The sequence below is a fragment of the Cyprinodon tularosa genome, unplaced genomic scaffold (assembly GCF_016077235.1).
Source record: "Cyprinodon tularosa strain WSP-4 unplaced genomic scaffold, ASM1607723v1 ctg7, whole genome shotgun sequence".
Lineage (NCBI taxonomy): Eukaryota > Metazoa > Chordata > Actinopteri > Cyprinodontiformes > Cyprinodontidae > Cyprinodon > Cyprinodon tularosa.
In genome coordinates this window covers 3,338,966-3,365,066 of record NW_024039451.1, presented here as the reverse complement: position 1 = coordinate 3,365,066, position 26,101 = coordinate 3,338,966, and the positions used below count along the sequence as shown (strand labels likewise).

At 36.6% G+C, this 26,101-nt stretch overlaps 1 protein-coding gene across 1 annotated transcript in view; it reads right to left on the bottom strand.

The window, feature by feature from the left end:
• LOC119772057 (leucine-rich repeat transmembrane neuronal protein 4) overlaps positions 1-24,636 on the bottom strand; it is a 142,046-nt gene extending 117,410 nt beyond the window's left edge. The window contains exons 1-2 of the mRNA XM_038268332.1: positions 23,861-24,636; positions 6,881-8,442 (exon numbers count right to left, since the gene is read on the bottom strand). Coding sequence (XP_038124260.1) covers positions 6,881-8,442; positions 23,861-23,864 — 1,566 coding nt within the window. The 5' untranslated portion in view covers positions 23,865-24,636. The remainder of the gene's footprint in view (positions 1-6,880; positions 8,443-23,860) is intronic.
• Between the last annotated feature and the right edge of the window lie 1,465 nt (positions 24,637-26,101).

Genomic DNA, 26,101 nt, shown 5'->3' with positions numbered 1-26,101 from the left:
ATAATAGATACAAGGCTCAGGTGGGTTTTATTATCATTTTATGATTATCATTATCCACAATCTTTTTCACATCCCATGGAATGGCTAATGTGCGTGGAGTTGCTCCCAAGCCTCTAAGTGGCCTTATTGGCTTCATGGCACAATCAATGCTCAATGTATTCATTGTCAGCTTTGTCAATATAGTGCTTTTATTACCCCCATATTCAAATCAATAAGACACACATTGCTAATTTACCGTTTAATAAGTCCACAGATTGTATAATGTTTTTAACCTGTGTTTTGAGGAACTCTAAGACGGGATTGTTTTAATGTGACTAGATATGTAGAAAAACATGTGAAGCAGGGGGATACTAAAATTCTTATGATATTCTAGGTTGTCCTAATATATGTAGCTGTTTGAATTATGATACAACATTCGTGATAATAACATTGTTGGTGCAGAATCCTTCTCTGAAGTAATTATATTTATATTCTTGGCAGCTGAACATAAAAGGACTGTCAGACTAAAGCTATAGATGAGGAATCTTCAGTCAATAGGGTTATATATTTTTCTGCAACAACCTATGGTGTATCGGGTGTACAAACTGAAACCACAATAAATGGGATGGTGGAGGTACTCAAAGAAAACGAATTAACTAAATAATGAGCGATTGACACAGAACAGAAAAAGGTCTTTATTAGAAACTGAAAACACATCAGAATGCAACCTTCAGGATTAGACTGGAGGCTAGGGAGATGAAGGTTATCCTGTTTGATGTCAGAAAGAATGAGAAGGTATACAGGCTGCTCTGATCCTGAGTGCAAGATCTACATGTTATGCCTACTATAGAACTATATAAACACAGGGGTGATCATAAGAAGAAAATTTAAACAAAAATCTGGATATTTTTTACAAAATTATTCACCTTAACTTTAAAACTAACTTGCCGCCCCTGGGTACCAAACAAGTAAAATATGCAACAAAACTTGAAGGTCTTTTTTTCTTTTTACATTGTTGGTAAAGTAGTTTTACATTTATTCTGTGAAAATAAGCTGCTTTACCACAAAACATTTTGTTTAAATAAAGACACAAACAATCTGGCAAAGTCTAAGATATTGCTATGTTCCAGTTAGGAACTGGACATCATGTTGCATCTGTGTTTGCTATTCTTACTTTGAAGTAAGAAAGGAACAGGCTGCTGAATTGCAGTGTGGCTTTGGTGGAGTTACTGTAAATACAACTTCTCCTGGCTGTAATCAAAAACACCAGATTAAACAGGAATTGTAGAAGTCTACATATTTTTCATTGCTAATCGTGTAGCCTTTTGCGGACTCAACAGAAAAAAGATAGCATGAAAGAAGACTTTCTAATGATTTTTCAGCACCATGAGATTTCCCCAAATGACTAACCATTAGTAACTCATGAGGCTCTGGTTAAATTGGTGCTAAAGCGAAAACCCTAAGAATACTTACATCTCCTCTAAAGCTTAATACATGTGCTAAAGCAAAGGACAATTAAAAAACAAATAGTCTTGGCCACATTTGACTAGCTCTAGGTAATGTGCAGTATTTTAACTTATCAAATTTAAATGAAAGGATTCTGCAATGAACAAAAATTCAATATTAAGTTTGGAATGGATAAGGATTTTTTTGGACAGACATGCCCTCACATGAGGCTGTATGACCATCAGATTATTCTTGCATTTTAAGTACTTTTCCTTTTTCCTTGTCAGCTACTCAATCATGTTGAATGGACCTTCCTGTCAGATGTTTGGCTTCCCACCTGTCTTACTCCCCTTCAACTCAGATTGCTTGTTTGGACATTTGCCTCCTGTGTTGACTTAAATACTGTCAAAACCAATGAAGGCAAAACAATTCACAGCTCTGGGAAGTGCAAACATTTGCCTTAGGTTAACATAAACAATAATCCAGCGTAGTGCTTGGTTACTTTTAAAATGCAACAAAGGATTTCCTAAAGCTGTAATAAAAAAAATATTAGATCTAGATGTACTGTTAAGAACATAAAAATACTTCTAATGAAAAGCATATATATGTATATATATATATATATATATATATATATATATATATATATATATATATATATATATATATATATATATATATATATCCAGTGGAAATAAGAATCTTTTGTGCATTGGTGCTAAAAAGAATGGGTGGCTATAAATGTCATTATATGGTTTTAATTGCTGCATTTGTGCATATGTGAGGTGTGGCTCAAGTGTGATAATGTACGTCACATCTTACTCACTCTCAAAGGGTGTTAAATTATCTGCTTATATGCTTGTATAATATGTTAAACTACTGTCCTTATCAATATATAAAAGGCTTTAGAAGTGCAGCACTTAATCAGCTAACAATATCAGGAAACAAAAAAGGACAACAATCACTATTAAAAAAATATAAAAATGCAACAAGTTTGTGGAGAGAATCACTAGCCATAAAAAAATAGGGATTGTGTAACTTACAAAGCTAACATTCAACAATATGCCTTGGTTGCACTATAGAATGACATGCAGAAAAGGAATTACTTTAGCCTCTTCTCCAGGTAATGTACTGTAATTGCTGTATTAGTGATCTTCCACCCTCATTAAGCATGGATCAAACAGCAGTGTAGAAAGCAGCAGCATGGAATGAAAGTGTGAAACAGACAGGATTAGGGGATAAGAGAGATGTCTTCCCACAGTCTGTACGGTGCGTGTTTAAAGACTTGTTGAATGGTCGACACTAGCATGTTCAAGTTTAACCTCTTCACTGAATTAAAGATACATTTTTGTCTTCCGCCAGATTCCCTCTGTTTGTTTTGATTTGGGGTTGTCAATAATCTGACACAATATTTGTAGAAGAAATCAAAGGAAAACCTTTTATGCATTGTTTACAAGTTTGTATAGACATCTTTGGTAATTTCTAATGCATTAAGGTTTAAAATTGTAGTAGGTAACCTATTATAGAATAGGATTTGAAGTACTTTAATTTTATCAGCAGGTTTTCTTCTAACTAGGTATAAAACTTACATAACCTAGTTGGCTTCCCGACTAAATAAAAAAAAATCTGGAGGGAGCTTAGGCTGGCTGGAATGCCTTAGGGAATTGTCTGAGCAGCACATTTAAAATAGTTTAAATTGTTGTCAGTTATAAGGTGTATTGTATGGCAGCGAACGCTTTTCTATTCATATTGAGATGGATGTTAAACATTTTTGACATTCTAATTTGGTTAACATCAAATAAGTCTCTGTCTCTTTTAGGAAAATAAATAATGGTATAACTAATTTTTATATCCTGTATTACATAAAGAAACCCCCCCCCCCCCCCCCCCCCCCCACAATGTATTGAAAGAGAAGGTAGAGGCATTCAAGCCTCAAGAAAGAAAAACATTATTTATTATTCATGGCAATGAATTCAGAGAAGATGCACGGCAAATAAGCATAATAGGATTTCTGTGAAAACACTTAAGTTATTGTGTAAATACCGTATAAGAAAAACATTATAATAGAGTCAGGAGTTTATCATTTGTTTTTTTTACTTTAAATGACGTATTTTTATTTTACCTGGGGATGTGTGAATTTTATTTTAATTTTTTTATGCTTCGGAAATTAAAAATTATAGGGCCAAAGCAACAGATAAGGTTATTTTGTAAATGGTGTAAAGAGGGTTTTACGTTGTTATTTTTTTATCCTGTTAGAGTGCCATTTCCAATTATGGTTGCAAACATATTCCAAGAATTTTGTAAAAGAATATTTTCATATTGTCTGTATTTGCATTATTTTCCCTCAGATGAAGAACAGAGGCATATATCCAAATTACATTATTTACCAGGATGTATATATAATCAGCAAAATAAAGTTTTTCAAAATAACAAAAGTAACTTTGCCAAAGGTCTATAGTTTGGATTTTGTTTCTCCTTTTTTCATGAGTCACTCCATCTTATTCATCCTGGAGAAATAGGGAATTAGAAAGGTATAATTAGCACAGCAAATATGACAGAAAACAGCATTCATTCATCCATTCATTTATTCATTGTACCAACTGCTAATCGTTTACTCTGGTTTATATCTTGGTTTGGTACAGTTTATGGGATACCATGTGAATAACAGGAAACCATGGCATTAATTCAAGTAGTTCTATGTATGAACATGGTGTATAGGAAAATCATCTAGTCCAAAAAGTGGATGTTCTTTGTCTTCTTGCTTTTTCACTTATCATGTCAAAAACAGTTCTCGAATTGGTCACTTCCAGCGCTCTGAACTTACACCTTTATTAGTCTTTGATACTTAACAATTTTTCCTTCCATAAAAAAACAAAAAAAAGCAGTTGTGGTTAAATGGGGTTAAAAGTTCTGCAGCAGTATCATCAAAAGATGCTAAAGAGTAAACAGAAATCTATCAGAAAGTGAAAGAGGGCATTAAAGAACTTCCTTTGAAGAGGAAGGATTACAATGACTGACATAGTGGCATGGCATAGAACCAAATTATTCTTTACATAGAAAAAATAAAAAAATAATAATAAATGCAAAAATAATAAAATTGATAAATTAATTGCTAAAAACTCTACTTAAAAAATTGCAATCATATGAGAAAAATGTAACACAGGAAAGTTATAAACATTTCAACAAATTTAAGCGGCAGAAAAATTAATTTTCTTTTGCTTTCTTCTGCTACCTGCTCCTCCTATATATCTAACCAGAAAAGCTAAAATAAAGAGTATAAGATGAGCACCGAAGCTTTATAAAAAAGAAAGCAAATTCTATGTTCTATATATTAACTATTGCCACTTTTTATTTCACTTTAAAGAATCATAATTCAGTTTCGTTAAAACAACAAATAAGGAGTAATTTGCTTAAAATACTGCTATTTCAAAAAACTTATGGGCAGGAAAAAATGTAGATACAGCGACAACACTGCATACGCTATGACATCGGGTTGCCAGATTACACAATGCATTCAAAAACGAAGCGCCAACAGGCACACGATGATGTTCTGACACATAAAAAAGTGACATCAAACATTTAATCAGGTGAGGTCCATGATGCCCCTTAGGAGTGAATCTACAATGAAAAAGATCAAAGGAAGATCCAAATGACATGATGTGGGTTATGCTCTGATTAGGGTGAGAAAGGAAAATGAGGATATCTCTATTGTCAGATATTTCTCTAAAAGGGTTGTCAAACAGAGAGGCAAGTGGAATTGAGAAAGGAAAGACAATAACATGAAGAGGTTTCTCTATACTGTGGCACAAAATCCAGATGGATAAAAAAATTGTAAAACTGATAACAGGGGAATAAGGGATTCCCGCTCAGGGATAAATGAACATCTGCTGATATGTCCCTAAGTCTGAGAAGTGGAAGTGAAGCTGCAAGGTGGACAGAGTGCTGCAAGCGCTGCCATGTTCTGTCCAGTGATTTATGTCTCTGCTATGGCAACAAAATGTAGAAACAAGATCAGAGCACATTCTGAGATGAACTCAGGAGTTTGCGGACCGCTGATGGATAGCTCCTGTCTTACCATCCCACCATTTTTTTAAGGTGAGAGAGAAGGACAGATAAGGCAGGACAAGATGTATTTTCAAGAATGTCTACAAAAGAGAAGATGTGGTAAAGCCAGACAGTTAAATTTACACCATAGTTTAAATCAGAGAAGGAAATTAATTGCCCTCTTAAGTTCTAAAAAGTCTGTCTGTAAATATTACTCTGGGGGTTGAAATTTCTCCTCATTTTTTATACATCTGCCCGTTTCATCACATCTGATTAAACAAAATTATAGAATGCAAAAATAAAACAGGAAAGGCTAAATCAGTTAAGGGTACAACAATCACAATACTAATGTGACTGTGTGACAAAACAATGTGTAACCTGGAGAACATAAGTACATTTTTTGGAACAAAAAATATGCTTTTACTGCACGTGAAATACACCAGAGAAGGATAAGTGAAAGCAAGCATAGACATGTGTTATTCCAGCACTGATGTGGTGTGTAAATACTTTTTTTTGAAGAAATTCACTTGCCTGCGTGCGTAAAACATTTCAAAGGATCCCCATCCCTTTAAGGACTATCAAAGACTGTTTCTGTCTATGTGTGACAAATGATCTTTCCTTTACCTTCATCAATGCAAATAAAGTGTCAACGGCCAGAGAATGTATTCATTTCAGTTTATGCATGACTTATCAATTAGGCAAGTGGGTAAACAAGCGAGAAACTACAGTTATAGTATAAAAGAGAAGAAAGGGACACTAACAGGCAATGCTGTTGGGCGACTGCACAGCTTTTCAACAATCTTGAGTCATAGCTGTGTCAAGAAAAAGTGTGAAGTCATTTTCTCCAAGGAAGCTCGATTATATGAAGAAAAAGGGTTCCACTGTTATTCACATCCAGCATCTGGATGCCAAACTTTAGCTTTTATCAAAATCATGGTTTTTAAAAAATTATTAAAAACAGGGTGCAGCAGTGGCACAGGGGTTTAACCCATAAGTCCTTGGTCGTCATGGGTTTGATTCCTGACCAATTGACTCTTGCTGAATGTCTCCTCCTCCCTCTCTCAACCTGTTGTTGTGACAGCTCACTTTCAAACAAAAGTCCCTAGTGTCAAAAAAATGTATTTATGTATTCTTATTATTTAAAAGCATTCAAACTCAGACTACCAGCTTGTGAGCTCTATACAAGGAAACAAAACCAACTTAAAATAGCATAATCTTAAGCATATATAGTTCTGAAAAAAAATGCAATTTATCAATATTTCTTTCAAATCTGTAATAAAACAAATATGGCCTCCAAAGATAGATTTGAGGAAAATTTTCACAGACCCAGCTAAATACAAGAAGTCATTTCTTTCCATTTGTAATTTGCCTGTAATAACTTCTTTATTGTGGATTATAGTGTAGGTCATACCTCGCATTCCCGGGAGCCTGAGATGGTGTACGTGCATGGTCCTGTACCATTGACCAGAACATCCATGGCCTCAGAATTGTTGGGCTTGTAGTCCACATAGTACTCCTGCAGAGGGGAGCTAAGTGTGCGCTCTGTCTCTCGAGGTTTCTTGCGACGCTTACGTGCTGCTGCAGAGTGCTCCTGGAGCTGTTTGACGCTGTTAGGGTAGCGCTTCCAAGACACATATATTACCAACAGGATCATTGCAACAGACAGAAACAGGGCAACACTTCCAGCCACAATCTTATGGAATGATACGGGCTCCAGGTCTTGCTCTGGAGGAAGTGCAACAGGTGGGGTAACTGCTAATGATGTAGGACCCCAAGGAGATCCATCAGCTCTCTTTCCAGAATTAGTTGGTAAAGCCAGAATAGATGGGTTATGCTCTGTCTGCATGGGGACACTGGATAGGTTTGGAGTAACACTCATTGTGAGTGTTGTCCCTTGAATTGATTGACAAACTCCAAAGGCTTCTACTGCATCCATCACTTTCTCTCCCTGGGCTTTCTTTGGAGAGGCACAAATCATTGTTGTCTCTTTTGCCCCTCTAAAGTTTCTGAGCCAAGCTACCAGAGGACAGATGGCAGGGCTACAGTCCCAAACATTTCCTGCTAAACTAATCATGGTAAGGGAGATCCAAGCATCAACAACCTCCTGAGAAACATTGGTTAGCTTATTAGAGTCCAGGTTGAGAGATTGCAGGTTCGGTAAGCATTGGTAAACAACAGGATCAACTTCTGTAAGTTCATTTCCGGATAAATCCAGTTTCTGGACAGAGGCCCAGGTCCAAGTAAGGCCCTGGCTCATTGACCGAATGCGATTCCACTGCAGGTAAAGAGCCCGTAGATTGTAGAGTCTAGGAAAATGGGAGAAATTGATCTTGGAGAACTGATTGTGCTCCAGATGCAACTCAGTGAGTTTGACGAGGCCAGAAAGTGCATTACGAGTGATACTCCGCAGGCGGTTGTAACCAAGATCAAGGAATTCAAGATTTCTGCAATCTTGAAAGAGACGCATTGGCAGAGTTTTTAGGGAATTAGACCGTATGTGAAGGCTGAGAAGCTTCCGTAAACCTTGGAATTGCCCTGGTTGCAATACTTGTAATTTATTGTATGACAAGTCCAAATTCCGCAGATTAGGAACAGGATGAAATGTTGTATTGTGGAGCGATGTGATCTTGTTGGAACTAAGAATTAGTTCTTTAAGCCTGCGGACCCCCTGGAAAGCCATTGCATCCACAGAGGCAATGTAATTATGGTCCAAGTAGAGCCAGATAAGGTGGTTGAGGCCAACAAACTGGCCTGCACGAAGACTGGAGAGACTGTTATACCGTAATGACAGGCCCTCACATCCTCCTGAGAGGTTCTTGGGGACATCACGAAAGGCGCTTGACTCACAGTAAACAATTTTTCCATCACAGCGACAACTCTTAGGGCAGTGGCGGTCACTCAGGGATGGATTTGCGGCCAGCCACACCTGCATCAGGAGTTGGAACAATAGCCAGTGACGCTGTAGAGCAGAGCCTAAAGGGAAAAATAAAAACAAGAAAAAGGTTAGCAGATAAGGTACATGTTGTTGTATACTGGTTCATCCGGTACAATGTCGCGGAAGCAGCAGTAGAGACTCCGAGAGATCTCGGCAGACACCTCCTCTAGCTCTACTGGGGGAACCCAAGGAAGCCATCTTCCGGTGGGAGGTGCCTGGTACACCTAGCAAAGGAGGTGTCCCGGGGGCATCCAAAAAAGATGTACAAGCCACCTCAGCTGACTTCCTTAGATGTGGAGGAGAAGCAGCTCTACTCTAACCCCACCCGAATGAACCAAGTCTTCACCCTTTCTCTAAGGGAGAGCCAGCCTCCCTGCAGAGAAAGCTTATTTCAGCAAATTGTATCCAGAATCTCAGTATTTTAGTCATGATCCCGATGTTATAACCATAGGTGAGGGTAGAAACATAGGCTGACGGGTTAATCAAGAGCTGTGCCTTTTTGCTCATCTCCATCTTAACCACGACAGACCGGTATAGCATCAGCATTCTCTCCTCACTCATAAACGGGACCAAGATACTTAAACTCCTTCTCTCAAGGAGGAATTTACCTAAAGGGAACAAGCCAGCCTTTTCAAGTTGAAAACCAGGACCTCTGACATGGAGGAGGTGCTTTCCAATGCAGGTGGTTCATACTCAACTATAAACCGCCCCAGTGCATGCTGTAGGTCCTGGAATAAGGAAGCCAGCAGAACCATGTCATCCACAAAAAGCAGGGATGTGATCCACTGATCCTTTAACCAGGCCCCCTCTGGTCCTTGGCTATGTCTAGACTCATATCCATAAAGGTTATGAAAAGGACCGGTGACAAAGGACAGCCCTGGCAGAATCCATCATGCCACGGGAACAGGTCCAACTTGTCCAATGCCCACCTGGCTCCTGCTCCGCTTGTACAAAGAGTGGCTAGCCTAGTAGAGGGCTGACTCCGTACTCCTAAAGCAACCCCCACAAAGTATGACAAGGAACCTAGTGGAAAGCCTTCTCCAAGTCGAGAGAGTACATGTAAGCTGTTTGGGCAAATTCCCATTAAGCCTCAAGCACCCTGCAGAGGATGAAGAGCTGGTTCATTGTTCCAAAGCCAAGACAAAAAAAAAATAAGATACATGTGTACGATTTATTTTTCCTTGTTAATAAAAAAGTTATTTTAATGTAGAAATAAATTTGGATTGAAGGTGTTTTTCATAAACATCTGATCTGAAGTATTTAGGCATAAAAATGTTTTATCCCAGCCAGGAATACTTCTTTACACATTAGGAATATTCAAAAGAACTTTGAGTCATTTGGAGATATTAAACAATTAAAATGCAACATAAAAATTAAAAGTAAATTTGGGGATTGAATTAAGTGTCAAATCTAAACTTTTAAAAAGAGAAAGAAGTGAAGTAACCATAAAACAATAACCTTCCCCAAAAAGCGATTTGTTCATATTGACACAGTTAAAAAAATATCACCAGGGCTTAAGGTGTACTGTATAAGGTCCTAAATACGCCAAATGTACTAAATGGCTCATTTAGTGTTCTAAAGTCTTTCTGCATGGAATTTGCATCTTTTCCTGAGCATGCGTGGGTTTTCTCCAGGTACTCCGGCTTCCTTCCACAGTCCAAAAACATGACTGTTAGGTAAATTGGCTTCTCTAAATTCTCCTTAGGTGTGAGTTAGTGTGTGAATAGTTGTTTGTCCTGTTTGTCTCTGAGTTGCCCTGTGATGGACTGGCGACCTGTCCAGGGTGAACCCTGCCTCTCACAGCCGCAAACAGACACCAGCGTGATGGAAAATGGATGGATGAATGCAAAACATTATTCATATACCATTTCCTAACATTTATTCGTGTTTAAATGAACTAATGTTATACAACCTATATTTAATAATTGTAAACAAAAGTTTTTTAACTGATAATGTTCAAAAACTTTAATGGCATCTTGAAATCCTTCTTGTTTTAAACCATACCTTTTTAAGTACACGGTTTTTATAATACACAATAAAGAATATTGTAGTAGCTAGAGTAAGAGAGAAGCTGAATAATTTAGTAGTCTATCTTGCAATGTTTAAAACCCAAACAATTTCCTTACAAAAAAAGGCAGTTTTTTGCCTTTTAGTGTTTCATAGTTTTGCCCAGTGAGAACACAAAAATGTAAATATACATATGTATATAGTCATATAGTGTGTATATTTATATATATATATATATATATATATATATATATATATATATATATATATATATATATATATATATATATACACACATTTTTTTTTTATGACCTTCCTTAAAAAGTATTTCAATTTCACATACCTGGAGTTTTAATACATCTTTTATTAAAATATATTAGCTATGTTTACTACAATCCCTTAGTCCAACTTTAAAGACAAATTTAGACTTTGTTGTTAGGGGACTCTAGAACACAACAAAAGACATCACTAGTACTCTTGCACTGAATCACACGCTCACAGAAATCCACAAAACTAGCTTTCAGGTAGTTGTTTGATGCTGCAGAGAGGTGTAGTGAATGTTCATTCCTTGGGGGTTATAGTGATGTTTTTGGACCAGTAGAAAGCAAAAAGTAATGATTCAGACTGAATCTGTTCTGCTTTGGTTTGGTTAAACATGAAATGACTGGAGTCTAAATTGAAACGCCTCCAGGACTGTAGACACAACTATCACTTCTTTCATGCTGATTTTTCCCAGGCTGAGTAAATCTCACTTTCCATGACTGATCTGCTTCTGCAACTGGAGCAATGATTGCTTTTGGAAAGAATAAATCCAAATATGGATAAAAATAGGGCTCTGGAAACTTTATGGTGCATTCATTGTAAGGCTGTATTCACTGTAGATAGTAAAATTAAAACACTGAATTTATGCAATTTTATAAAAGTTTTTTAAAAGAACAGAAGTTATTACATGAGACATTTTCAAGAAAATAACATTTATACCTGAAATCCCATACAGTATATTAAACTACTCAGACTAGTCCTGACATGACGACATAAATAATTAGAAGAGATAGAAATAGTACTTCTTAAACATATAATAAAACTAAATAGACACTAAAAACTAATAGACTACTGTGCAGCTACAGGTTAAACCTATACTATTCAGTTTATGAATTCAACAATTAGTAGGTGACCTTTTAGCATGAACTTCTTGTATCACTACAGTATTTAACATTTTAAGGAAGTGTGGTTTGGTTTTAAAGTGGCCTTTAGCTAAGTGTCTATATTTAGGCGTTGTTTCTCTCATCTCCTTGTCAAACTAATCTATTGACCTAATACATATCAATCTGATAATGCAATAGATTTGAGATTTATTTACTTTACCAGTACTCTCATACAAGGCCCTATCTGGTTTTGTGACTTTAAGTGATCTGACTATTTGTTTTATGTTTTTTTTTTTTTTTTTTTTTTTTTTTTTTTTTTAAAGCTGGTATACAGGTGTTTCTTTATTAAGTTTGCCTACATTTTACACTCTAGTTGCTGCACATGGATAAAAAATGGCTTATGGATTCCTGGTTTGATAAACTATCATCAAGTGCACTCTTCAAAAAAAATCTGCAATTTAACAAAACTGTAGGAATAATGAACACAAGCTGCTTGTGAAGATATAGTGTTAGCACTGGGCTTGACAAATTTGGAGCCTGAAATTCAAGTGTGTGAATTACTGTTATTACACTTCTGCCTTGACATTGAAACTGATGAAGAAACCAGGAATCATGGACTGAGGGTGTTCATAATTTTTTAATTTAGTTGTAGGATCAGTTTTCAGATTAATAAAATATTTAGGAGAAGATAGATCCATCCAGCAGGCATAGAAAACTATAATGTAAATGTTAGGTATTCATGGACTTTAAACTTTTTTAACATTCAAATCAGGGGTGTCAAAGTCAAATGGACGGAGGGCCAAATAAAAAATTTAGCTACAAGCCGAGGGCCGGACTGATCGAATGTTCATTTAAAAAAATTTAAATGACGCATATAGTCTAGTGAACCTAATTGAACCTACTGCAAACCTAACAAATATATTGCAATATGATCAGATAAATAAAGCAATATTTTCTTATGGCTCTGTCAGTAATCTTTAATTTTCAACAGACACAAAAGACAAATTTCCTTTATATAAAAATCCCCATAACATGAACATTAAATGAAAGAAACCTGTATTATTCAAGGCACCATCAGTAGCCTATATTTTCTATTTTAGCAAAAGTGGGCTGAATTTACTTCAAAGAAAAAAATAATAGCAAATTTCTATCATCCACTCAACTGAAATATTTTTAAAATATAACTGGATTGAAATACAATAAAATAAAGTGCAAAAATCTATTAATCAAAAACAACTTTTGCTCAAGGAGAAGTAACATGCCGTGAAAACAAATATTAAACTTTAACTTTAAAATGTGAACTGAGTAAAAACTCTAAATATGTGATTGCACAGTAATGTTCACTTGTTTGAGGTTGAGGGTGATACTTAGTGGTGTCCCATCTTTTCCACAAGTTCATCAATGTTGGGGGTAAGGCTCTGAGCTGAGCATTTTTGATGGGTATCTGAAAGTTAATTTTACAGTTATGCTGACGACTGCTGTGCTAATAAACACTGAAATGAAGCAGCCTACTGCTTGGTGCGTCACCGTTGCATTGTTGGAAATGTAGTATTAGTGCGTGTAAAAGATCTGCAGGCTGCCAGCTTGCTGCGGTCTGCGGGCCGGTTCTAATAATAAATCAAAATCATCCCAGGGGCCGTAAAAAACCTTCTCGCGGGCCAGATCCGGCCCGCAGGCCTTGACTCTGACATATGTGATTCAAATTATAATCTCTAACCTCAGGCAAGTGTATGATGAATTATGTGATGTACAAAACCAAAGCAGTTAAGAAGTTTTTTTTTTTATTTATTTCTTTTTTGTATTATTTCACTAATAATACATTAAGGAGTTGCCCTGACATGGACTGGCTACCTTGCCTAAATACTCAGATAGCCAACAGTCCCCTCTGTCGGACAAGCAGAAGAAGATGGATGAGAAATTTTGTGTCTATTTGAGTTAAGTCATTTTTGCTCTCAAATGTCTTGACAAATGAAGTGCAACCAACTGTTTAAGAAGTTAAGAGTCCACCTGTGTGTAATTTAATTTTGGTAAAAGTAGCCGTAAAGACTAAAATCTTTTTTTTTTTATAGAATCTTAGTGAACAAAATCAGTACCTAAAGAATAAAGAACTCACCAGATAAAAAAAAATAAGGAATAAGGTTATTAAGAATGGAAGGGACAGCATCATGCTGTGGGGATTTTACAAAAACAGGCAAGGGTGGTGTAGAAAGGTAGCCTGGGTGCCATTCCGAACTTAGTCCCGCCCACAAGGTTTGAGGTCGGGAAGTTCGGTCTGGCTCTGCTCCATAGTAGCGCGAGTATTATAGCCCACTGTCAGGCGATCCAATCAAATTGTCAGGGCGGGCTTTATACTATGATGGACAGATGATCAACAGTAACGTAATCAACCACGTGACCAAAGCGCGCTTGGGTGACAACAACAATGGCTGCCGCCGGAGAGTTGAGGTGAGTAGATTCTGCTATTAGGTCTGTTCTAGAAGATATCGACAGCAATTTAATTTTAAAAGAGGAACAGAGAAACGCGATCAAGGCTCATCTTCTTATTATAGGTGTGAAACTGCACGCTTTGATTTTTGTTGACAACAACTATGCGTTGCTTAACATACGTCACGCACTCCGTTGCTCTTATTGGTTGTACGTCTGTCCAATTGAGTGCAGAGGCATTTTTTTTCCTGGTTCGTTCAAAACACGCCCCATAATCACAGCTCTATGGAGCAGTATAAGACTCATATTCTGACTAGAATTGAGTAGGACTACGTCAAGCTAGTAGAAAGGTGGAGTATATATTAATTTAAAGACTTAAAGAACATCTATAGAACTATAATTTATCTGAAATATATTTTAGATAACAGATCGCTCAATAAAAGTACACAACAGACTTCAATATATTTGTTAATGATTTTTTCTTGTGTTTTGAGCTGCTTTGTTTTTTCTCGGTCTATCAAATGTCTGTGTCTATCACATAAAAACTCCATTAAGTCTATTAAAGTTTGTTACATATAGGGTTAAAAAAAAATTCTAAATTCCAAGATAGAGCAATAGCCAAGTGGTCAGTAACTTTCTTTAATAACACTCCTTTTTCTTAGCTTGGAGTAGGTTGTTTCCATATCAATTGTTCCCCTTTACTGAGGAGCTAATGACCTGACATTAAGATACATTGATTGCCCTGTTACCCAAGGCAGTATCTTCAAGTAAGAAATGTATCAGTATAATCGAACTGTGATAAGATTAATACACTAAAATATCCATATTAATGGGATTAAAATGTGTTGACAGGTACTAAGGTGAGTACACCCACTCATCAAACTAAAGGTGCCATTTCTTTAGTATGTTTCCTAAAATAATGAACCTCAATTTGAAACATGGAAATCTGCAGACTATGGGAATACTTCCAACTGTTGTCAAGGCATAACTTTGATTTTGTGGAATCTCAATAATCTTCCTGGGATTTGTCAGATGTAAGTGTCTGACATAGTGTGGCTGAGAGGCATCATACGGCATATGGCGTCTAACATAGCCATTTAGTTCACTGCCAAGCATCTGCCGATCCCATATGGGGATTGTATGTGTATTTGTTTGTGTCTTGCAGTGTGATTGAAAGAGAAACACTTAGTGTTTGTTTTCAAAAGATTCTTTCATCATTCCTTACAGACGGAGGGAAATGTGGAGCTGAACGTATAATTTCTACTGGATATTGATTATAACAACAGCTCCATCCATCATATTCCTTCATTATGGATCTGACAATTATGCTCCTTTAACGTACATACTGCAGAGATTAAAGGTTGGCATCATGAGGTTTGAGAAAGTAGTCATTTTATTTCTGTCGAAGGCATATAATGCCTAGTGGAATTAATGTAGGAAAAGCGATGTAGGTGAATGCATGTGCATAATCTTCAATGTGCAATTAAAATGGTCACATTCAAAAGTGGACTAAAATGTGGGGGCTGCTTCTGTTAAATATGAATATAATTTTTTTTTTTTGAATTGCATCACACAAGGATCTAGGAACCACTCTTTATTGAGCATTTTTGAACTTGCTAAATAAGCTTGCTTTATTAGAAGTGACTCCTGGATCACCTACAGATTGACAGAGGCTCACAGGACACCCCTTTCCCTTTGACTGACACTGCATGCAGTTTAATGAGACATCTATGAGCTAATGCCTCTGTAGGCCCTCTTCTTCCCAGCTTGTTCTTCTAATCTTATTCACGAAGCAGCACATGTCACCCTCCTAGGTGTCACTCAAAGGGTTTCTATCTCTATTACCTCCCAGCTGACGTCCTTTTTATCATTCCTGGGGTTTTTTGTTCCTACTTAATTTGAAAGTATGGGAGAGGTATTTTTCCTTGGGTCTACCGCACATTAAATTGTGCATACCTTTGATCTGTACAGCAATTGTAATGTTTGTGTACCAAATAAACTAAATCTATTCTTTTATACAAAGATTAAAAAAGATCTTCCCCATCCCTATACAACTTTAATTCCCGATTGAAGTCTTTATCTACAGTACAGTGACTACTAAAACCTTTTAAAATGTTTTAACATCAGAACGTCCAATTCAAGGAACAGTATTGGGATTGTTAATAATTGCAGAAAATCACCAAGCAGCAATCAGGAAATGTTGCCCCAAATTGTCACTGTACATGATCTGAATCACTACCAAATTTAAATGAATTGTTTCTTGGTATCAGGCACATCCCTGGTAAAACATTTTCACCAAGGATCATGGATCATCACCAAAATATAATGGATTGTTCCTTGGCATGAGGGACACCTTTGATAAAATTTAATTCAAATCTGTTTATAACTTTTCTATTTATCCTGTACAGAGCCAGACAGGCAGACAAACACACAAACTCCCCTTAAAACAAAATCTCCTTGGCGTAGATAATTACAAATGTGTTGATATTTTTTTGAGAAAAAAATAATTCAAATGTTGACCACAGTGGTGTGCAACCCTTTAAATTGACAAGTTTATATAAAATCTGGAGAAAGCAACCAATTACTAATATCACGATTAATGCAGCTGTTCTATGATGTTTCTTAAAGAAAATCATTGAGCAAAGATCCAGAAGGAGTAGTTTAATCCAAGATTGGGTCATAAACTATGACCTATTCACAGGCTTAGAAATTCAACCACAATGTAATTAATGGCTTAGATCAAACCCTCTTCATGTGAGTGAATAAAAAGATAAAAGCAAGATCTAAATCTATTGGAGATTCTTTGAAAGGCTTTAGAATGGGCATTTAATGAGCCTCACCCTTGAGCTATTTTAAGTGAATTGTGTTACAAAAATGTCAGTGTCTTGCCAAAACAGTTTAAGGTGTAATTTCAGAAAAAGAAAATTTAATTCAAATTTTAGATTTTTGCACTTAAAACGTCTATATCATGCAAAATCCCTTTTTAATTCTATTCCTTCAGCAATATAATGCCCAAAGTGGTATTGTGCTTGATTTAGGCATGTTTTATGATCCTCATAAATTCTAATTCCATCTCCAGTAGTTTCAGTTCTACCTACTCCTTTCAAGACTGATATGCCATGTATGAAATGCAAGTCAGTCTGGCTGGCCAGGCTAATGAAACAAGGGATGGCAGCATCACAGTCAGGACAAGTATTTTTATTCTGGGATGGACAAGCAACTAATATTTCATAACAACTAAACACTCCCTAATTCACTTTCATTAAAATCAACATTGTGTTTTTAACATTCTCAAATTGTATTGATCAGTTAATCATTTTGTTGTTTTTCCTTCTACAGTCATTTTCCTTAATGCTGTCTGGGCACAGATAATAAAAAAAGCTTAAGTTTTACTAAAGGCATGCATGCTTTGTTATAAAGCAGACAGCCCTGCTGTCCTCAGCAGCAGAAGATGGCTATTTCTGCCTCTCAACCCTAACACATAGAAAGAGTAAGTGCACTTTACTGCTGACCTAAAATAAAACCAAATGCAGCTTAATAACTTGGCAAATGGACTCACTAACTGGTGCACTTTGAGCGCACATGAGTGGTTCATTGCTATTTGCTGCCTGTCATTGACAAAACTGCTACCAGCTTCTTGACTCCATGGAGGCTGGACAGCAGCCTAAAACATAAAGAAGGATGTTCTCAAATCAGCCTAAGCCAGTTTAATAGTCCCTGATTATTTGAGCTTATAGCACAGCCAAATGAGAACCATTATATCAAAAAAAAAAAAAAAAAGCTAGAAAATACTTTAACTTGTGTTTCTCAGTCTAGATGAGACTGCATGACAGGCTTATATTCATACCAGTTGTAAATAAATATGCTTAGGTTTTATTGCTGCCAAAGTTCATCTGATAGCAGCACTATTATACAAGAACATTAATGTCACTTCAAGTGACTTTACACTCCCTTACTGCTGATTATAACAAGCCACACTGTTATTTTGAAATGATAGAAATATGTAAAGAAGAAGCTGTTGACTGTCTTGTTTTCTGTTTTTTCAGGTAGTAATATGTAGTGAGGAACATTATTAGATTAACCCACATTATCAAACAAGCAGTATATTGAAACAGCTGTGTTCCTATTACCTTAAATTTGTAACTATAGTAATCCCTATCTGAATCTGTTCAGAGCCTAAATTAGAAAAGCATCCGCCGTTTCTACATGGTTGCCTGGTTACAAAAAATGTTATAGTTCTGTTCAAACCTGTTTTGATTAGGATGGCCAGAGGGACACTGACATGACTTTGCATCTACCCAGATTACATTTCAAATTCAAATAAAAAAGGTAATATTTGAAGAATTGTTTGGGGGGGCTCTTGCATTATAGGTTTAGGACTTATACCTTATCTAAAGAGAAACTATGTTTAAGTAAGTGGCGGGAATGTACCTAAGTGTCATTTTCCAGCAATAAAGGTTATGTACAAGATCTATTAATAGTTACAGCAATCTTAAAGTATTACCTTCAATGCAAAATGTGCATCTGGGAACAGAGACATTTGAGTGTCTGTTTCCAAAGGATCATAGCAAAAATACAGAAGTTTATTAGTGACTGCTGACTGTTTAAATATCTACTGTGCTTACTGATTATGCTTTCAACCAAAGTTTATCTTAACTGAAAACAAATGTTAACAATTGCTATTTAAAAAATGCTGATGAATAAAGAAGCCTATAATTATTAGATTTATTTTTTCAGTACAGGTTTGACCTGACAGGTTTTTCTACTTGTTTTAATTCAAGGTTTTCTGGATGCCTAAAAACATTGAAAATTATTGTTTTGTTTTTAACAGTAGAAAAAAAGCTTCCATGTATCTCAGAATAAGCTTCCATGAATTTCACTTCAGAGGAATCCCATTCATATCCGACCACACAAGGTGTTTTAGATTTTCAACAGAATATAATAGCATGTAATGGATTTCTAAAGAAAAGGGAAGGACTCTCAAGTTTTTCACCCCTCTTCTGCACTTTTAATCACTTATGGGACATGGCAATGATTTATTATGCTTCGCAACAGAGGCTCTCTTCTCATTGACAAAACAGGGAAATACAAGGAAGTAAAAATTCCAAGAGGGAGTTAACATAGGTTTTTCATACTTAGTTTAGGTCTCACTACCTCCTCGTAGGGTGATGTTGTGCATATAAAACAAAATACCACAAAGTACACAAACCTTACAAGATTAAAATAAACTTAAATAAAAAAAATCACAGTCCGATGTCCCAGGGAAAACAGCATAAGATGATTTAAGTCAACACCCAACATTATTTTTATCACAATCTCTTTCAATCAAATTGCTAACAAAACTAGCAAAGGGATGAGTTAACTTGCTGACCTTAAGTACAAATACTGCAGTATTGCAGTATTTAACACATTATTTTAACAGGTTTCTCATATGCAGTTATTTATTTATTTATTTTTTCAAATGTAAAAGCAGAGGGAGAGAGATATTGCCCTCTAGGGAAGATCTGATAACCTCTGTGCACCTGCTTCACCAGCGGTACTCTCTACATATAAACAAGCCAATGTCTGCATGTCCAGTGCAGAGCAGGCAGGTGTCAATTGGTTCTTTAACAGCAAACATATTCTGTATGATGCTGTGAGGTTGTGTAAAATGTCATTTGGTTCTAAATTCATCTCTGAGCTCTCTTCAATCTCTCCACTTCAACATTCTCCTCCTGTGAGGCACATCTCTAATGACATGGTCCATGAAACATAAGTGCATTGCATGCTGTTAATGAAGAGGCTCACAATCAGCTATTCTGGTGGAAAAATGAAGACTAACACTGTGCAATCATCGAACACTTGTGAGGCAATGCACAACAGTATGTTACATTGACAGCTTGGGTATTCAGAAAAAAATGTTAATGTTTGGGAACCTCAGTTACTCTCACTTTACATGAGTTATGCAAAAAATTCCAGTATCCACTCACCAGCTGCTTTATCTGTTCAATAGTTCAAGATAAACAGCTCATCATCCAATCACCTGGCAGGAACTCAATATATTTAGACATGTACACATGATGAACATAGCCTGTTGAAAATCAAAGCACCTCATGAGTGGACTATTTTCATAGGTGGCCTGATTGATGGGATGGGGGTGTGGTCAGATGTGATTTGCCTAAGTCAATGCTCATAGGAGAATGGGGAGAATCCTAAGCAGGGTTGGGAGGAACAATGTTACAAAGTAACAGTATTAGTAAAAGTGTCAGTTTTTTTTATTTAAAAGTAATAAAGCTAGTTCTTTTTCTTACATTTGCAATGCCATTATGTTACCTGGAATTCAGCGGTGCCTGTTACAACTAATCAATCTATCAAAACAACTTTTGAGAGGAACACTCCCTCTGCAGCGGGGAGAGACTTGGAGGAGCAGCAGCATTAAAAATAGAGTTCCTTAAATAAGACAGTGTTTGAAGTTAAACGTTTTTGTTACTTGCTCATTATGTTTATGAGCAAAAGCGTAATCTATGTCAATTAGAAGTGGCTCTAGTCTAAAGAACGTCCTTACGCCACATCACCACCAGAAACATAGGCTAATAGCTGCCTTAGTTTATCTGGACATGTTGCTCTGTACGTAACACACTGAACTCACTCACATTAGTTTATAGCGTTTTCAGATATGTTGTCATATAAATGAACCCATGTATCACTTTTCCAGTTTTCATTTAACTTATTAGTAAATATCAATAATTTTGTATTTCATACTTAAACTTTCAGCTTTGATAACAGGAAAGCTTTTCAAAGTTACTTAGCCAGTTAGACTTTAGAAGAAATAACTAGTAACTATTACTAGTTACCTTTTTAAGGAACATTTCAAATACTGTTGGTTAGAGAGAATAAAAAGGCAAGAAATGTATCACTAATTACTAAAATATATATATACAGAACACATCTTTGAATGAACAATTTCTTAAAACTAATCAGATCGGTTACAGCAGCCAGACATCCCAGTAGGAGTCACTTGTTTCAGCTAAGAAAAGAAAGCCGAGGCTAAAATCCATGGAGGCTCATCAAAACAGAAAAATAACAAATTGTAAAAACTTAACTCAATGAGTCGTCATCTACAGCATACAAGTTATGCGATTGGAATTTGGACTACACAACAAAAATAAACATGGATCCACCCTGCCTTGCACCAGTCATGGTTTCAGCAGCTGATGTCATTGTTGTGTTTTTTTAATGTTTTTTTTTTTTCTTGGCACTCAAGCCTCTAAGTAGCCACTGAACATAATTAACTGTGATCCCCTTAGATAACTTTAGTATTGGTTGCTGACCAAATTGTACACAAACTCTGATGATCTCTTCGCTTGCTAAAACGCACAATGTCACAAAGCTCTATCATCTCCAAACCCTGTGTGTTGAACATAGGATGGGATATAGGAGAATGAGAGATTGGCATCAATTCTCAACTTGAAATATGCAATAGCTATGTGATGCTATCAATTAAATATGTTATTAAATATTTTCTTTTTTTCTGTTCATGTTATTAAACAATATAGAAAAATATCATGTCATAGCCCTACCATATGCTTGACAACAAGAAGACCAAACAAAATAACTTAAAGTTTTATGACTTTATACTTTTTATGGTGTTTTTCACATTATATTGCCTCTTCTCATAAAGACTTGATTTAGTTACAAATTTCATTTGATTTTTGTTTTGTTTTTTTGCAAATTAATATATTTAGCATATACAGTGTTATTAGGCGATACACTATATTTATATACAATTACCCTTAAAATATTGTTGTTTTTGCATAGAAAACTACTAACATATTGCACTTTACAAAGAAAGTTTTAGGTAACTGAAACCATTTTATATTTACTGACTTACAGTGAGGCCTTGTTGCATGTAGTCTGCAGGTTCCCTTGTGCACTGTTTTCTTATGTCATCCAAAGGTATGTGTTAGGTTACTCCGAACTGCCATGCTCATTTTGCTCTTTTGCCATTCCTCACTAAAGTAGTTGTGGTAGTTTCTTTCATGCAAGGGGGACCTTGACATGTGTGAAGCATTGTCAAAAATATCAGTAATGTGGATCCCACATACGTTATTTTGGTGTGGGGAGTTGAGGGAGCGGTGGCCCTACTTTATAGTGTCTTGACTTGTATACAGCTGTCTTTACTTCCAAACAGATGGTAAATTAAAAGATATCTGAGACTCCACTTGTAAAAATCATATATTTAGTCTTAGGTAAAGAGTATTTTGCATGATTGGGAGTAATTTGACTACAAAACCATGTGTTTATGTGCAATATGTGGCATTATGCTTTAGTAAAAAAAAAAAAAAAAAAAAAAAAAAAAAAACTTAATCAAAATACATTTAAAGCTTGAGGGTTTTTATTGCACTTTATTTCTGTAATAGTAAAAATAATTCCCACCCACAACAAAAAATTTACTGATTTACCAGGGCTTAACGAAATCCTATTTCATACAACATGTATGAAATAGGATTGAACTAGAAATAGAATGGAAATGTATGGATACACATTTGATCATTTAAAACATAAAAAGATCTGTATGTGTTTATGAAACGTCTTTTTTTTCCCTCTGTTGTCCATTGATGGAGTTTCAGACCAAGTCAAGGTATTCCCTACTTCTTACATACTGACTGCTGTAAACAGGCACCGGCCCTTCAAGACTCTCCTGATTAATATGAGGGCAGAGGATGGATGCATGTATAAAAAAAGTAAGGCACCATAACAAGCTCCAATGCAATGGCCCATGTCATCTTAAATCTGGACCTGTGTGCTGGTATTGCAGCCCCTGTGGCCTGTAGTCTGCTGGTATGTACAGTTCATATCGATGTGGTGCAGTAACCTATTCTGGATCAATATATCATGCTGTTTTACAATTAATGGCACAGCACCTTTATTAAACCCGAGAACCTGGTTAGGACTGGAGCAAATGAAACCAAATCCTGTGGAGGAAAGTAAAAAAAAAAAAAAAAGGGTGCTGAACAAACTGAGTCTTTTTTTCCCTATTATTATCATTGTTAGAGCCTTTAAGACTGGGTATCACGAGGCCAACACGGGATGGCCTGTGGGAAAGTAATTGCGCGCACGCCTGTGGATAACTGGTAAATACTGATTAGAATTGAGAATGAGATTAGTCAGAGTAGATACAGTCAAATAATAGCCCATTTCATTGTCACAGAAGACACATGCGCTCGGTTTATGCTCGGATTTCAGGAGTCTGCTGATAGCAGGTGCAGAACACGACGGGGTTTGTTGAATGTAAAATCAATTTGATAAAGCAAGTCCTGCACGACCGGCGCTCTCACATCAAAACAGCTTTGGTGTGAGACAGGACAGCAGGATCCGTGCAAAGCGCTTGCAAACAGGACAATAAATGATTATGCAGAGGCACGCTTTATAAAGTTGACTGGCTTCCAAAATGCGCCGCGCATTTGCATTCCGATCCATATCAATCAGTGCACCCATACACTTCAACTAAAAAGAAAGAAACAAGGGGGTGTTCTTTCATTTAAACAAACAGGCAGGTAAGCATTGACTATATTTTAATGGATAGGCTAGATTCTTGGTTGCAGCATTGCTTTAATCTAAAACGAGTAGTATGATACAGCGAAGGATTGGGAGAATTTGGATCAGAAAGAAAAAAAATCACATTGCAGCTCTGCGACTAACTGCAGCCACATTCCAGATGCTTCAATAAAATACAAATAAAAAATATAAATACATGATGATGCAGCTTATAGTGACAGTTTTTACGCAATCTGTTTTTAATAGCTTCTACAAGGGGAAAAAAAGACACAATCTGATTCAGATTATCTGCAATTGAGGCAACAATCAACCCTCAGCAAACAGATTAAAGACACAAACTTACCCATATCCGCTTTTCTGTTTTCGCTCCAGCGTACAGGTTTTAATGGCTCGATGTGCGCAACATCCGAGTCCGCATGATGCGCTCTCCACAGCCCACACAGGTACCGTCCAAATCCACCGCTCCGCTCTCCGCTTTCTCCGCGCAGCCGCCGACTCCAAAGCGCACCTGCCTTTTTTCACTCTCCTGGACCTGCGATGCCTTACCCGGTTTAGTTGTGCGCCTGCACCCGTCCGAACGAACCGGAGCGAATGTCATTTACTTACTCCAAAATTAAAGGCATGCAAAATCCAGCTGAGAACTCTCTATCCATGTCTCAGAAGCAAAGCGAAGAATCAGCCTCTTCTTCCCTTTTTTAAGTAACAGCCGAAAAGAGCACTGCAGCTGGCGCAGACGTTAAATATGACACATCCAAGAAGTCATGGCAGTCTTAAATGTGCACAGAGATCCCGCGAAAATCCTTCCTTGAACTTAACTCGGCGTGATGTCAAAATGCAGGCCGTTATTTCCCATGAAAATTTGCTGGTAAAAGACTGTGTCCGTCTGCGTTCTGCGCGGCACATCGAAAGAAAGTAAGTAGCTGTTTCATTCCCAAGTGAGTGTGAAGCGTTGTCAACGAGTCTCTTGAGAAAGTCTTCCAAACATCGCCCTTGGTTTTCTTTTCTGTTTTCTCTTTTTGCTTAGCCGATCATCTCGCTCTCGCTGCTGCTGGGTTTGAAATGCAGCATGACGCCGCCGTTAATCACGTCTGCATGTCAAAGCAACTTTGTCAGGCAGAAGCGGAATGCCCTCTTCTGGTGAGACCGAGATCAGGGGATGAGTCCGAGGGGTTAATCACCAGCAAAACAAGAGGGGGTTACAGACAACACTCAGATAAACACACAAAAAAAAAATACAATTTCTCAAGGAATATGGTAACAACTCCATAACATTGTGATATTTGAAAGCAGCAGTGATTCGGTATAGGGCAGCATTTAACTCTGCGCCCCTGATACAGCTTTTCTTTTTTCCCCACTCCTTGTGCCAACTCTCTGTGAGAGTTATACCCTGGACATAAAGCCATACTGTGCGTAATTTTAGTTTTTATTTTATTTATTTACACAAGAAGTTATCCTATGTAACTTTACACCATGCACAGTTTCCGTTCATACCAGACTGTATGTTTGAACAATGTATTTACAATTCTTTATTGCTTCGATTTTGAGGTTTTGATCTATTCTTCAAGGCAAGGTAGCATTTGACATGAAACCATAGTAATCCTGTTTGGTTTTAGCTTGGAAATTAAGCACCAAACGTCACACAACTGAATAAAAAGCAGCCGAAGACTAAATAGCGCTGTCCAAGGTGCTGAAATCTGGGTGAGTGAGTTAAAAAAGACAAATCAAAGGAGAATAAACTGTGTAAAAAGTGTTTAAATAAACTATCATGTTTGTGCAGAAGAATTTCCTTTGGGAAAGTGAACAAACTATCAGAAATTCAATGGGAGTTATTAACCTCTGTTTTTATGCCCACTTGTCTCCAGCCCTTTGCCTTAGGTTTCCTCTAAGTTTTATGTCTGAGAACTGAAATGGGTATAGAAAAACATTATTTTTCCATCTAAGGCAGTTCTTTGTGACTTTCACAATACATTTAGGGTCATTATTCTATTAAAAGCCACAATTTCTACCAAATTCAAGGCAGGATCTTATTTTATTCAAAATCTCTCATCATCTCTTGAAGACCATGATGTCATTTATTCTGAAAAGGTTTTAAGGACTTCTAAAATAGAATAACAACTACAAGATTATGAATCCTCCAATATACAAGGTGTGATTGAAATTCTCTTTCACATTTTTATTGTTTGCTTTAAAGTGGGCCAACCAGGAGTGCCTACTGCTGGGGGAGCTTAGTCAGAGTATCACCTTATCAAAGAGTTTGGTACCAGTTAATATCCTAATAGAGTTTAGCAAACTCCTCACATTTATAATTGGAATTCATGAAAAGAAAACTTAATTTCAAGCATACCTCTCAAATAATAGTGATAACTTTAGACACACATACAAACTTGTTTCACTATCTTTTCGGGGCCTTTCCATTTACTTGCATTGATGTCTGCAACCTAACCGGGACTCTTATCCTAACCCCAATGTAAAAGTCCACACTTTTGTCCTAAACGTAGACCCTTACCCAAAAACAGCAACTTCCCAATTCCAGGCATCAGGCCCCTCAAGGAGCTGTTGGTCCCCACAAACGCAAGTTAATCAG